This window comes from Stenella coeruleoalba (assembly GCF_951394435.1).
Source record: "Stenella coeruleoalba genome assembly, chromosome: 20".
Classification (NCBI taxonomy): domain Eukaryota; kingdom Metazoa; phylum Chordata; class Mammalia; order Artiodactyla; family Delphinidae; genus Stenella; species Stenella coeruleoalba.
In genome coordinates, this window is record NC_137166.1 from 45,241,039 (window position 1) to 45,255,835 (window position 14,797).

The window sequence follows — 14,797 nt, forward strand, 5'->3', positions numbered from 1 at the left end:
CTGTTCTCGATAACTAACTCCTGCTTCTCCTTCAGGGCTTTGCTCAGTTATCGCTCTGGAGGCCTCCCTTAAGCTCCAGCCTGCGTCATCCCTCCCGTCTTAAACTCCAGAGCACCCGGCCTGCCCCTCCGTTGCCTTCGTTCCACGGATGTTTCTTGAGCACCTGCTCTGGGCCGAGCTCTGCTCTAGGCACGAGGCACACAGCGGGAGCGCGTCAGAGCAGCCCTGCCCTTGTGGGGCTGAGCTTCTTGGCAGTTCCTCTCGCAGCTTCACTCTGTGTCTCCTTCATTTGCATCTTGCCTGTACTGCCCTGTCCGTGCTGCAGGCAGGACCCGACACGTAGTAGGCATTTGACACATCGTGAGGAGAAGGCAAGAGGGGCCAGGGCAGGGGTAATGTGCACAAAGGTCACAGACCCACACAGGGCAGACAGAATGCCCCTGAGTAGCTCTGCTTCATCCTTTCAGTCTCGCCTAAGATGCCACTGCCAGGACTTCCCTGGCAGTCCAGTGGTTAAGACTTCGCCTTCTAGTGCCAGGGGTGCGGTGGGGAGCTAAGATCCCACATGCCTTTGGGCCAAAAAAAAACAAAAAAATAAAACAGAGGCAATACTGTGACAAATCCAACAAAGACTTTAAAAATGGTCTGCATCAGAGACTTCCCTGGTAGCGCAGTGATTAAGAATCCACCTGCCAGTGCAGGGGACACGGGTTCAACCCCTGGTCCAGGAAGATCCCACGTGCCGTGAAGAAACTAAGCCTGTGCATCATAACTACTGAGTCTGCACTCTAGAGCCCACGAGCTACAACTACTGAGCCTGCGTGCCGTAACTCCTGAAGCCCATGTGCCTAGAGCCTGTGCTCCGCAACAAGAGAAGCCACCGCAGTGAGAAGCCCGTGCACCACAATGAACAGTAGCCCCCGCTCGCTGCAACTAGAGAACGCCCACATGCAGCAACAAAGACCCAACACAGCCAAAAATAAATTAATTAATTAATTTTTTTAAAAATGGCCTACATCAAAAAAAAAAAAAAAGATGCTGCTGCCTCCAGGAAATCCTCCTTCCCCAGCCAGGCTGCCAGGCTGAGTCAGACGCCTCCTCTGGGCCCCCACAGCCCCCTGGCTTGCTCCCATCCCATCCTGCTCACTCTGCCTTATGTTTTCCCATCACAGCCCCACTCACTCCGGGCTGTCACTGTGTGGGAATGAGTCTGTCTCCCCTGTTGGACTGGGGGCTCCCTACGAGCCGGGTCCAGGTTGTCTGGGTCCCTACGGGGACCACAGCCCAGGGCCCTCTGTCTCAGGAAGCACACACATATACCTCTCTTTGCCCGTCTGACTCCCCTGTCCCCCTGAACCACAGAGAGTCCCATCTGGCCTCAGTGTGGCCGGGGGCGCTGGGCCTGTCCACCTCTCCATGCCTGCTCGAGAGCGCTTCCCAAGCCACGTCGGGGCTGAAGAGATGCCGTCAGCCAAGGCCTGGGCTTCACGGATGAAGGGCTCTCCATGCCAAGGAGCCTCTCACAGCAGCGCCCGCTGATAGCTTGCCTGGCTGTGGCAGCTGCTCCCGCAACCCTCACCCGCTCAGTAGTGAGATGCTAGGAGGCTGGAGATGGAGAGCATGGAGGTCAAGGGCTCGGCATCCTTCCTGCCCTCATTCATTCCCCTGAGCTTTCATTCACTGGGCAACACTTACTAGCACCACACGTCCTGAGAGCTGGATGGCCCAAGTTTGTAGCCCAGGTCCTGAAGTTACAGCTGGAACCTATCTGTGCCTGTGAAAACGTGGGCAAAAACAGTGCCCACTTCACTGGGTTAATCCGAGAATCCAACAAGTTCTTCATGGAAAACACTAAGCTCAATGCCTGATATGCAGTAAGCGCTGAAAAAAACAGCTGTTTACATATTTTTCTGTTAGTGTGCTGTCACCAGGAGCGAGCATTCTAATCCGTTATCAGTCAGGTTTGTGCCTCTGGACTAGAGAGCAGGGTTAAAATAGGATATTAACAGGGACCCTCTGAACACCAGAGCCGTGTGGGGTTGGGCTTAGAGCAGGGTCAGTGTCAGACCCCACGTGTCACACCCAAGTGCCACCACTGGCGAGCAGAGTCTGCATGCAGGGGAGCTTCCCGTTGAGTGTAGGCTGCCCCCTCTGCCTCACAGGGTCATAGCAGCACCTCCCTCCCGGCTAATTGGAGGTGGGACTGTGAGATGATCCCTGTAACACCCAGCGTGGTGCCCGCAGAGAGGACACGCTCCTTGGGGACATGGCTCTTCCTGCCTGAGTCACCTCCTGACCTCTATGCTTCACTGTCATCCTCTCTCCCCTTCCCTTTAGGGGCTGTGAGGCCTCGGTGAGCTGAGGCCGGGGGCCTAAGCCCAGCACGGGGGCCTCGCTCTATCTCTGCAGCAACTGCAGCTGTTGGTGCGGTGCTTGTGCCGTCTGTCCCTTCCAACACCCTGAGACTCTTTCTCTACCCAGCGTGTCATACCTGAACCGACCAGGTCTCCCCACGGTGACCCTGCCACGTCTAAACGTCATCCGTACACTGAAGCGCCCCACATTGTATCTGCAGCCTGGCACTCGCTCCTCCACTCCAAAACTCACGTGGCCAGCGCCCCACGGGTGTCTGAGGCATCTCACACGCCCCCAGAAACTAACTTTCGGTCCCACCCCCAGCCTTCCCCGTCTCGGTACCAGCTCCAAGATCTTTAAGTCATCCTGGACCCTTCTCTGTCTCACGCCCACATCTGCTCTCAGGAAATACTATTGACTCCACCTATAAAATAGACCCAGGATCCGTCCACTTGTCCCTGCAGCCCCACCTGGTCCTGTCCGCCCTCATCTCACTCCCTGGACCATCGCAGGGGCCTCCCCACTGCCTCCCTGCTCCCCGCTCCCCCCGCCTACCGTCTGTCCCCCACACGAAGCCAGAGGGACCCTTTGGACACCTGTGACAGGTCACACCCCTCCCTGCTCAGGGCCCACCTGTGGCTCCGTGTCACCCAGGTGAAGAGAGAAAGTTCTCGTCATGGCCCACAGGGCCTCACGCAGTCCAGCACTGTCACCTGGGACTTCACCTCCCACTGCTCTCTGCCTCTCCTTCTGTCCCAGCCACGCGGGCCCCCTCAATGTTTCTGAAACCTCGAGGCATGTTCCTGCCTCAGGGCTTTTTCAGCTGCCCAGAATGCTCTTCCCCCAAGTGCCCCCGCCCCGCCCCCCCTTCCTTCAGAGCTTTGTGCAAAGGCCATCTTCTCAGCGAGGCCTCCCCCAGCACCCTAAAATCGTACCTACGTAAACATCCAACGCTCCTACCCCCTTACCCTGCTGGGTGTTTTCCCTGGCATTTATCGTCTAATAAATATAATGTACTCGTTTAATTATACGTTAACAGGTATAACAGTTACATAATGTTACATAATTGTATATGAAGTGTAACATAATGTGTTAATTTCTTTGTTTCTCACACGTTGTCACTCACCCATCTCCCCTCTCCGCTGTCCCCCCGCAGCCACCATCTCAGCCTCCGAGCTCTCACTGGCCGATGGGCGGGACCGGCCCCTGCGGCGCCTGGACCCAGGGATGATGCCGCTGCCCGACACGGCTGCTGGCCTTGAGTGGTCCAGCCTCGTAAACGCAGCCAAGGCATATGAAGGTAGGCGCCTTCCACCCAGGCCCGCCAGATCCCTACTCCCTTCTCTCTTCTGGAAGTATCCACGGAGGGTCTTGGGGCTTTGAAGGGGGACACACTCGGGTTCCAGAATGAGGGGGAGCGGGGTTCACATCCTGCCCTGTCCCTTGGTCACTGTGCAGTCCTGGGCAAATGTCTTCATCTGTCTGATTCCCCCAGTTACCTTGTCTACAAAACTGGGATGAGACTGCACCCACTGCCTGGAGCCGCGGGGAGGAGTCTGTGTGTAAAACGTGTCGGGCACAGAACACGCTCTCAGCAGACAGTACTTTCTGTTATTATTACAGTGTGCAGAGTTGCCATAATCCAAATTGTACTTAGACATACTTTGGCTGCAAATGGCAGAAAATCCAAATTAACAGTGACTTAAACAAACAAGATTGTATGCAGCAAAAATTCCTGGGCTGGGCAGTCTGGGGCTGGCAAGGCATTTCCACAGACGCATTAGAGCTCAAGCCCCTTCTGCGCCTGCTCTGCCGTTCCTGGGGTGCCTCACCCTCACAGTCAGGCCACTAGAGCTCTGGCCATCATGTCCAGCTCTGAGGACATTTCCCAAAGCCTTATACTCCTCCTACACTCGCTTCCCATTGGTCAGAGTGTCACGGCCACACCTTGTTGCAGGGCCAGGGCAAGCTGGGGTGTGAGGCCATGCACGAGGCCGAAATTTGTGATGTGCTATTACCGAGAAGGGGAAGGAAAAGCCATGAGGGACGGCTGGCGGTCTCTGCCACTTCTCTCCCGTGTGACTTTGGGCAAGCGGCTTTACCTTTCTAAGCCTCGGTTCCCTCATCTGTGAAACCCTGACAGACAAGACCATATTCTTCTGGCTCATTTTTCATCTTTTAGGCCACAGCTTTGCTGTCCCTCCTCCAGGAAGCCTTCCCTGATATCCCTTAGTCTGGATCAGGCACCTCCTCTGGGCTCCTATAGCCCTGACCCCTCTGCCTGTGCCCTTGCTTTCTAATGATGGCAAGACCCGGGGCTGTCTCAGTCACCACTGGGTGCCCAGCATGGGCCTGGCGCAGGGCAGGATCTGTTAAACCAGACCCATACGATACACATCCTTCTTATTTCCACGTGTGAGCCAGCCCGCGTCTGACAGGTGGCCCTGGAGGAAGCTCCTCCCTCTTTGCTTCCATTCATTGCTTCCATCCTGTCCTGCAGCCTCTCCCCAAGCCACGGGATGAAGGCAGTCAGGCCTCTGGGGTGGGGAGGGCACGGCAGGAGGGAGAGCAACGGAGAATACAAGGCCCGGCCTCAGGGATACCCCAGCCTCACGCTCCAGAACCACTGGGGAGTGGCTGCCAGGCAGTGGCCCAGCGCTGCTGTCCAGAGGCCTGATGAGCTCGGGGGTGGGGGGCGCTTCCTGAAGGAGGTAACTCTGCAGCCACAGTGACATTACGGAGCATCTCCTCAGCCGGCACGTTATCACTTTACAAACATCGTCTCTTCTGCGCTTCAGTCTGAGGGACGTATTAGGATCCCATTTACAGATGAGGCGACTGAGGCTCGGCTGCCACCGTCACCGGGCCAGATGGTACACTTTCCAGCGTGCGCAGTTGGTTGTATGTTGGTTAAACCACAATAAGCTGTTTTTAAAACGTAAAGGAGAAGAGTGATCAGGGGAATAAAAAAACCAAAGAGAGTGCAGGGGAGGGAACCAGAGTATGTTGAAAAGTGTTGAAACTGGCGATGGGTTCATGAGGACCCATGATGCTCTTTTCTCTGCTTTGGGGCCTGTTTGAAACTGTTTATAGAAAAGTATTTTCGAAGAGAAGAAATATTGTATCCAAGACAGAAAACCACAGCTATAAAGGATGTTATTTAGAGAATTGGAGAAATTTCAAGATGACTATCTATTAGACAGTAATACCATATAAATGTTAAATTTCCTGAGTACGATGTTGTTTCATGATTATATAGGAGCATGTCTTTACTTTTTGGAGATGGGTAGTGAAGTACACAGAGATGAAGTACCAGGATGTCGGCAATTTACTCTCAAATGGTTAGGGAATAAAATACACACACACACAGGGCTTCCCTGGTGGCGCAGTGGTTGAGAGTCCGCCTGCCAATGCAGGGGACACAGGTTCGTGCCCCGGTCCGGGAAGATCCCACATGCCGCGGAACGGCTGGGCCCGTGAGCCACGGCCGCTGAGCCTGCGCGTCCGGAGCCTGTGCTCCGCAACGAGAGAGGCCACAATAGTGAGAGGCCCGCGTACTGCAAAAAAAAAAAAAAAAAGTACACACACACACACACACACACACACACACACACACACACGCAGAAAGTAAGTGTGGCAAACCGTTAACAGTGGGTGGGTCTTGGGGAAGGGTATTTGGGTTTTCACTGTGCTGTTCTTTGAGCACAGAGATGTAAAGGAGCCCGCCTTTGCCAGGTAGCGGTGCCCTCTCCCCACGGGGCGACACGCAGCCCCACCTCTGGTGGTTCGCTCCCCGCACATTCCATTGTCTGGCTGTCCTAGGGCTCACTCAGCCAGCTGCTTTTTGGATGCATCAGGACTGTCACCAGTTCTTGCCATTATAGAAGGATCACCTAATGGTCCCATCTGAACATGCAGGTGCTCGGGCCCCTCCCCCAGAGCCAGTCACGTGTCTGGGGTGGGACCCGGGAAGCTTTGCTTTAACAGGCAGCCCCTGTGATTTTCTTCTCTCTTCCGTATACCTGATATCCTCTGTTTCGCTTTCCTTTTTGCTTTTGAAGTTTTACATTCTCAGAACTAGGATGATGAATCCCCACATCCTCGTCACCCGGCGTCAGCCCCATCCACTTCTGGCCACTTTTCCCCCTACCGTTTATTTATTGACGGTACCAGGTCACTTCTGCCCAGTTGGGGTGGTCACTTCCCCACACCGCAACTTAATTTCTTTCTCCGTCCCTTGTATTTTGTATAAGCTGGTCATCGGGTCTGGAGGCTTGCTCAGAATCAGGACAGGTTATTGTTGTTTGTGTCCTGATTTGGTTTGGTATTTTGGCAAGAATCCATCCTACGTGCCTGTGTGATCTCACCGGGGTGTGATTGGCAGTGTCCTGGAGTTTCCAGGGAGGGCTTGGTCACTGGGGGAGGGGGTGGGGTGAGGAGGAGCCGGGAGCCCTGCCGACCACCGCCCCCCTCTGCCCGGCAGTGCAAAGAGCCGTCTCGCTCTTCTCTCTCAACGACCCAGCTCTGAGCCCGGACATCCCGCCAGCGCACAGTCCTGTCCACAGCCACCTGAGCCTGGAGAGGGGGCCCCCGACCCCCAGGACTACCCCTACCATGAGGTGAGGTTCCTTCCCCCACGCTGGGTGAGAGGCCGCCGGGCAGGTCACCCCACCACCCCCTGGGCAGTAGCTGCAGGAGCAACCGCCCCTCTCACCTGACAGACTTTGGACTAACCCACGTGCTGGGGCCCAGCAGGGACCAAGTCGGGGTCAGCCCTGTGATCAGCACTCAGGATTGTTTCACTGCCAACTTGCAGAATCGCTAAGTAGTGCCCCCCAGTCTCCCCCCCGCCCCCGGGCCTCTCGTCTGCCCCCTCTGTCAGCCCGCTCCCGGCCTTCAGCCTCCCGTCTGTCTGCTCCCGGGTCTCCTCCTCTGCAGGTTCCTGAATTACGCATGTGTTCCCCTGACATTTACCTCTCACTCTTCCCCGGCAGGCCCCGTGCTGGGCTGTCTGGGGACACAGCGGTGATGGAGGCCCAAGCCCTGCCCTCACGAGGCTTCCGGGGGAGGAAGGAGGACGGGGAGGCGGGCATCTCACATGTAGTGCAGCAGATTCATCCGCACCAGCTTGGCAGAAAATAGAACTACAAAGAGGGAGAGAGGATGGAAATGGCATGTTTGCATGTCCGTGGATTTCAGTAGTGCGTTTCACACTCATCTGCACACCTCACCGTGCAGAGTTCTGTATACAGCAGTCGTGCACTGTACTTCATGGGCAGTTGAAGCAATTTTCAAGGGTGGTTTTGACTCTCCTTGTTTTTTGCTTCACACAGTGACTTTAGAACTCAACCTCCACCAAAGATTGGCCCCACTCTAATAGCAGAACTGGGTGGTTACAGATGGGGCACCGTGGCAGGGGTGGGAGCAGGGTGGGTGTGGAAATGGCGGGACCTCCGGGCACGCTCCCGGACGCCTTTTGCCCTGAACTGTTGACCTCCCTCCACCTGCCTCCTGTCTCCCATTGTGGCTGCAGCTCCCCAAGATGCAGCACCAGCAGGGAGGAAAGGGTGGGAGAGGCGGGAGGGCCGAGTCCTCTCCCCTTCTTGGGCGGAGACCCCACCCCCACCCCCGTCTCCCTCTCGTCTGCTGCAGCCCACGCGCCTCCCCGACCCCGGCATCCCTACCAGGTGTGTGCCTTCCCACAGCTTCCAGTGGAGGCTTCTCGGCTGCCTGCCCTCCTCTGCAGGGGCCAGGCGGGCCCAGGCCTGGGGAATCTGCACAGAGGGGGAGCCACAGGCTGGGGTCCTGGGTGCAGAGCCCCCGCCTGAGCCTGGGTTTCCCCTCTGTCCAGTGGGGAAACCACCGTCCGCCCTGTGAGGTGAAACCTCACACGGTACAGGGTGGGCTCTCGGTAGCGGGGGGCTGTTATTGTCCGTATCGTTACTGGTCCTGTCCACCAGTCAGGCTCTCCCGTCCGTTTGCCCACTTACATGCCCCATGTGCCGGAGCGATGCTCGGGCCTGCCGGGGGCTCTGTGGATGGGCGTGGGGGGGTGTTCTTTGTGCTGTGCCACCTGAGGTGGTCACACGTGGGGGGAGTTTCTCCCAAAAGCACACGCATGGTCCATCCTCTGGAGGAGTGCACACACAGCAGGCCTGGTGCTCCCACGACCCACATCGACATCCACAGACGTGCCCTCGCCAGGTGGAGCGTGGCCTTCTCCTCCAGCAAGAAAAGGACTCCCCAGAGCCTCAGGGACAAGAGGGAGCCTGTATCCTGGGCTCCTCCCAGCTGTGGGCCAAGAGCCTGACCCTGCCCCCTGTCCTTCCAGTGAGGAGCCACCCCTGGATCTGACAGGCAAGGTGTACCAACTGGAAGTGATGCTGAAACAGCTGCACACGGACCTCCAGAAGGTAAGGCCGCCAAGCGGCCGCCTCACGTGGCGCGCACCTCCCCATCGCAATTCCAGGCCCCCCCGGAGGGTGGCGGGGGACAGCGAGGCTGAGGCACCCGTCCCCACCCACACCCCATCTATTCTAGGGGAGGCCGCCCAGCTTCGAATGTAGTCATGAGTGAAGAGTAAAAAGTGACAGTAGGGAACGCTGGTAAAGCACACAGAGAAACCCTCATACCCTCTTGGCGGGAGAATAAATTGGCCCAGCCTTTTTGGAGGGCAGTCGGACAATATTTGTCAAAACTGTAATTGCGTACCTTGTCGACCCAGCAGTTTCACTGTGGGAACTTGTCCAACAGAATTTCAAGCACGGGCACGAAGAGACCCATGAGCAGGGATGTTCGCTGCTGCACCGCTGGCGATAAAAAATTGGAGCCAGTGCAGCTGTCCGTCGACAGGAGAGTGGTTATATAAATGACAGGACACCCGCGCAGCGGAACGGTCTGCAGGCAATTAAAGTAGTCACAGAGATCTGTGTATTTACTAACATACAAAAGAAGTCCAGTAACTCAAGCAGAAGATTCAGCAAGTGGCAAGACCGTTTCCTAGAACATCGTCATACTTAAAACATGTTTAAGAGCTGTGGGTCAGAGGGATAGCTAGAAGGCGACGTTCGAGATTGTTCCTTGTACTTATCTCCAGGGTGTGGAAGAGTGAGGGGAAGTAAGAGTGGAAGAGGCTTTCACTTGTCGTTTTATATGTGTTTGGGTAAAAAGCCAAAAGGTGGCCGAGTCGAACATGGGAGCCTCAAGCACGGGGGTCATAGGGGCCCAGGTTCACATCCCACCCGACCCCTTGATGCTGTGTGACCTGGCACAGGTCACTGCCTGAGCATCTTACACTGTCCTGGAAGGGCAGCCCTGCAGCCACATCCCAGCCCCCTACGTGCTGTGTGAGGTCCGGTCTCCTCTTCCAGGAAAATGGGGGTAACAACAGTCCCCAACCCTTGGGTGGCTGTGAGTGTGGAATGAGTGCTCCTAATTAGTGATGCTTGTCAGTTACTGCACGTCAGGCTGTGTTCTAAGAGCTCAACACCTGTGACCTCAGGGAGGCCTCTCAACTGCCCCTTCTAGAGCGGAGGAAACTGGGGCCGAGACTTGCCCAAGGTTGCTCAGCTGTTGAGAAGCAGAGCTGGGATTTGAACCCTGGCAGCCTGGCTCTAAACCACGGCCTAGCAGGGCTCGCAGGCCCCGGGGAGCCATTCAAGGTGCGCCCGCTGATGCCAGCCCCCGCCCCCGCAGGAGAAGCAAGACAAGGCAGTGCTGCAGTCGGAGGTGGCCAGCCTGAGGCAGAACAACCAGAGGCTGCAGGAGGAGTCCCAGGCCGCCAGCGAGCAGCTGCGCAAGTTCGCCGAGATCTTCTGCAGGGAAAAGAAGGAACTCTGAGGTGGAGAGGCCGCCACCTGCCCCCCTCCGCCTGAGCAGACCGGGGCTCCTGCTGTCCTCTCCTTCAGGCCGGCTTCTGGTTGCAGGTGTGACCGAGCTATGCGGCCAGGGCCCCACCGCCCTCCCGTGGACACGGACACTCGGGGTGGCAGTGGGACCTGAGGGAGGCCTCACGGGGCTGTGAGCTGGGGTCCACTCCTGGCCCTCGAGCCCCAGAGGGCGACGTGGTCTCCCTCTGAGCCGCCATCTGAGGTTCCTGGGGGCTGGGCCACGCCCACACTGCCCCCAGGGTCCCATCCTGCCATCCACATCCAGCCTCTTCCTAGGACCAAGCCACTGGAAGCTGTAGGAAGGGGGTGGAGGGCAGGAGTGAGTCTCCAAACCCCACAGCTCCAGGAATCCCCGAACCGGGTTTCTTCACCACATACAGCAGCATCTGGGCTTATGGGGCCAAGACCCCTGCCTGAGAAATCACAGCGGGAAACCATCCCGCTCTCCCCTCACGCCCGGAGAGGTGCGGGCCGGCGTGGAAGTGGGCCAGGGCTCTCGGTCCCTGGTGCACTGGCTCCAGAAAGCATGGACATTGCCCCCTCCCTACCCTATCCTCCAAAAAGCAACCAGGAGCACTTTCTTAGAGTTTCATTTATTGTCCTGGGAGGTCCCAGGGTGGAGCGAGGAAACCCCAGCATCCAGTGAACTTCTTTGAGGGGGAAGGTATTTGCACGCTCGGGACCATTTCTCCAGCCTTTGTCTACCAGTCCCTTGACTGCCAGAGGCCACGGCACCTGGGCCCCTCCGCCTGCGAGCTGCTGACCCGGCCAGGCCCAGCGGCAGAGCCGGCACAGCCCACCCCTCCTCCTCCCCAGCTCGTCAGCCCCGGCCCCTCCCGGGCACCGGGAGGGGCTCCACGGAGCCGTCAGGTCCGGGCCGGAGGGAGGCAGCCTCCCTCTCCTCTCCGCTTTTGTTTCCCTTTGCAAAGCCCCTCGGCCCATCTCGTAGGCCCCGCAGTAGCAGCAGCAACGTCGGACACCGTCACTGTGCTCCCCGGGGAGCGCCTTGCTGTGCTAACCCCACAAGACGCTGGTTCTCTCGAGGCAATAAGGGGCAGCTGGCCAGGCAGCCAGGCCGGTGTGGTACTACGCTGTTCACCCAGGAAACAGTTTCTTTTTTTCCTTTAAAAACAAACAAACAAAAATATATATATATATATTTATTTTTTCATGTGGAGTTGCGCCAGAACAAGTCTGTACGGCCACAGTCTGTGGATTCCCCCAACCTCAAGCTGAGGACCGAGGCGCGTCCCCCGTGGGCTGGGGACGAAAGCAGGGTGGGCAGGCGGGCCGGGGGGCCCAGCTGAGAGCGGCTCGCTCCGGCGGGGGGCCAGCACCGGGCGGTCCAGTCCCGTCCGGAGACCCCGCCGCCTCCTCTCTGGGGCCGGAGACCTCAGGGAAGGAGGCTCTGGGCACCGACCGCACAGGACACAGACGTTGAAGGAGCAAGAGAAAAGGACCCTCGTCGTGCCTCCCTGCCATCAACCTCTGGCCCCTCGGCAGCACTGCAGTCCCGCGAGAAAGGCCCTCAGGTCTGCCATCTCCTCTCCCTCACCTGTGGTTTGCGAGGGGCGCCTGCCTGCCGGGTCCTCAGCCCTGGCCAGCTACTGTGATGTCTCTGCCCCTCTTCCCGGGTCCCTTTTGGGGAGGGTTCTCCAGGACCACTTACCACCCCACCCTTTCCTCAGACCCTAACCTGGGGCTCACCCCTCCCCCACCCGTTTTTGTTTTTTTAAGTTGTCTCCTCACATCTTCAGATCATTTGAATCATTTTGGGGACCTAATCATGTACATCGACAAGTGTAAATTATGATTTGGGGTTTTGTTGTCTGTTATTTCTAAAGGATCTCTGCAAAGCACATTTAATTTGAGTTTGGTGTTCTATCTGATGGCTGAAGATAGCAGCAGGGTTTTTTTTTTTTATGTTGATTTGTTTCATTTGGATTTTTTTATTCTTTATTATCTCCCCCCACCCCCCACCCCATCCCCGTCTTGAGATTTTCTGGCATGTTTCTGGAGGTTTTAAAGGAAATAAATGTTTCATAGAAGTGGCTTGTGTCTTCGCTAGCTGAGCAGCTGCCTGGACTCCCTGAGAGGCGGGTGTGATCCAGCGTCAGCCCCCTCCTCCTGTCCCCCTTGTCCCAAACGCCGTCACCCCCCCCCCCGATGCACGCACACACCCCTAAGAACCAGGGAGCACCATTCTCTTTCTCTTGAAACCCAAGTGACAGAAATCCAACACTCAGAATGTAAGGAATTTAATGAGAGCACGGAGTCCCTAACCACTGCACCGCCGGGGAGTTCCCCCGAATGCAAGAAATTCTAAAGTTAAAAAGAGGAAGGTTTTACCTCAGAATTCATATACTCGAGGCCTAAAAGCCAGACCCGGCCCATGGAGTTGTGTTGGTTTTAAAATTAATGGTCAACTTTTTAAAATCTGGAGATGGTACAGAAAGAAAGCTGGATTTCGAGCTTGGTAACTCTGTCCTCTGCAGCAAGACTCGGAACTGAGGGGCCCTGCCTCCTTGAGCGGGGCTGTCGCCCCAGGCCACACCCTGCCGGTGCCAGCTCATTGGCACCGCACCCGCCCTCGGTGGGAGTAGGCCTCCCTCTGCCAGTCAGCCAGTCGGTGGTTTGGAGTGAAGAGCAGCCCCTGCTTCCAGGCCCCGGGGGCTCGGGGAGAGGTGGAGGTGTCCGGGGACCTCAGCCCCGGGCCTAGGGGCTCTCCTAGCTGGGAGCGGTCTTAAACTCCTGGGCCCAGATCTGCAGCTGCCCTGGCGAAACACTTTCGCAGTTTGACCCGGGGATCAGGGTCAAACTTATTTTCCAGACCTCGAAATTTCATGTGAGAATCCCAAGGTCCGGCTTCTGGTGGGAAGTCTAGGTCCAGCTCCACCTGGATCTGAGAAGCAGCCCCTTCTCTTGACAGGGCTGGCCCCACGGCTGGGGCTTTCTGGCCCACCTAGACATTTACCTGTGATGGAGTTTACCGTTTCCGTGCTCAAACCTGATGCTTCTGTAACCTAGACTCTCCCGCACACACACACCCGCCCCCCCCACACACAACAAATCTTTTTCCAAAACGGTTATATATCCTTTTTCCAGAGGAGGTGGACCAGCTATTTCCACATCTCCTAAAAATTCTAGAGTGTTCCAGACACTCTCCCTGTCTCCGCCCTCCCTGAGGCCCCATCCTCAACCCATGCTGCCCTCCCCCCTCCAGCACGGAAACGGCGGAACAAGCTGTTCTCACATCCTCTCCTGGCGCCTGTGACACACACCAACTTCCAACACCCCACAACTCGCACACGCCAGCCTGCGCGCTCGCCTGAACTGTGCCCTGCTCGTCCCTTCCCCATCTTGCCCCAGTTTTCCACTTCCTCTGCCTGTCCCCCTCTCGCGGGCCCGGGCGCCCTCCTCGACCCTCCCCCAGTCTCCTCTGCCTCCCACCCCGCCTCTGGCTCTCCCCTCACCCAGGCTCTGAATCCCTTCCCGCTCTTGGCTCTCTCCAGATTTTTCTATTGTCTCCCTAAATTCTTTGTGTCCTCTCCCCTGAAATCTCATCTCTGTGGCATTGTCCTAGGACTTCGCCTGTGCTGGGTCCTAACTTCATCTCTCTCCCCAAATGTGCCTCCCCGCTCTTAGTCTCTCTTCCGCTCTCCTATTTTACGTGCCCTGGTTCCCTGCCTCCCCACATGGAATCTCTTCTGCTTCTCTCTCCAGATCCCTGTACTTCCTCCTCTGTCTCTCCCCATGTGTCTGCTGTTTTTTATTACTATTATTGCCTCTCTCCCACTAAATCATCTCTTCTGTCCTCTTCCACCATAATTCCTCTGGCCCTCTTCATCTACATCTCCCTCCAGGTCTGCGTCTTCCCTCTCCTGCTCTTTTTCTCATTCTCTATAAATGTGTGACTCCTGTCTGTCTCTCTCCTGACTGTTCTTGTGTCCTGGTTCTCACTCCTCACCTCACCTCACCCAAATCTGTCTTCCTCCTAATGTCCCTGGATCTATATCCCATGGCCCATTCCCCTCTGTTCTTTGCCCCACATCGGGATAGGGAGCTCCAGGTGACGTCTGGGTGTAGGGTGAGGCGCCCCTGGCACCCCTGATCCCTACCAACGGCCCCGAGGGGAGGGGCCAGCCCCCAGTCTTCATCTTTCCATCCCTTCCCTTCCCCCAGTCCCCAGCTTCCCGCCTCCCTCCTCACTGCTTCCCCGTTGCAGCTGCAGCAGTCCGTTGCCAGGGCAACCACAGCTGGCTGGGTGGGAGCCCCCTCCACCCCATCCCCCCCCTTCTCCTTTCCAGCGAGGCAGGGAGGAGATGGGACAAAGCCAGAGAAAGGCGGGGTGCAGAGGGGAGCTGGAGGGAGATGGACGTAGGGCCAGCTCCAGCTGTTAACCTCGGTTGCTTCTCCCCCAGTGAGGCCCCATCTCCCCTTCTTGGTGATGCCCCAAACCAGCCTGGAGAACGAGGCAGACGACGTGGGCAGAGGGGTCAGGCCCAGTTTAATACACGGAACAAGTTAATTCACAGCAGAGGCAGGCAATAAAG

General features: G+C 57.1%; 1 protein-coding gene across 10 annotated transcripts in view; it reads left to right on the plus strand.

Annotated features, from left to right (window-relative positions):
• The window catches only part of SIPA1L3 (signal induced proliferation associated 1 like 3), a 236,409-nt gene extending 224,419 nt beyond the window's left edge, over positions 1-11,990 (plus strand). For 9 of the 10 annotated variants that reach the window (XM_079907721.1, XM_079907730.1, XM_079907724.1 and 6 more), the window contains 4 exons: positions 3,512-3,655; positions 6,839-6,974; positions 8,687-8,768; positions 10,051-11,990. In XM_079907721.1, the coding sequence (XP_079763847.1) occupies positions 3,512-3,655; positions 6,839-6,974; positions 8,687-8,768; positions 10,051-10,194 (506 nt within the window). In that variant the 3' untranslated portion in view covers positions 10,195-11,990. The remainder of the gene's footprint in view (positions 1-3,511; positions 3,656-6,838; positions 6,975-8,686; positions 8,769-10,050) is intronic. The other variant, XM_079907722.1, reaches the window with a different exon arrangement.
• Positions 11,991-14,797: the final 2,807 nt, after the last annotated feature.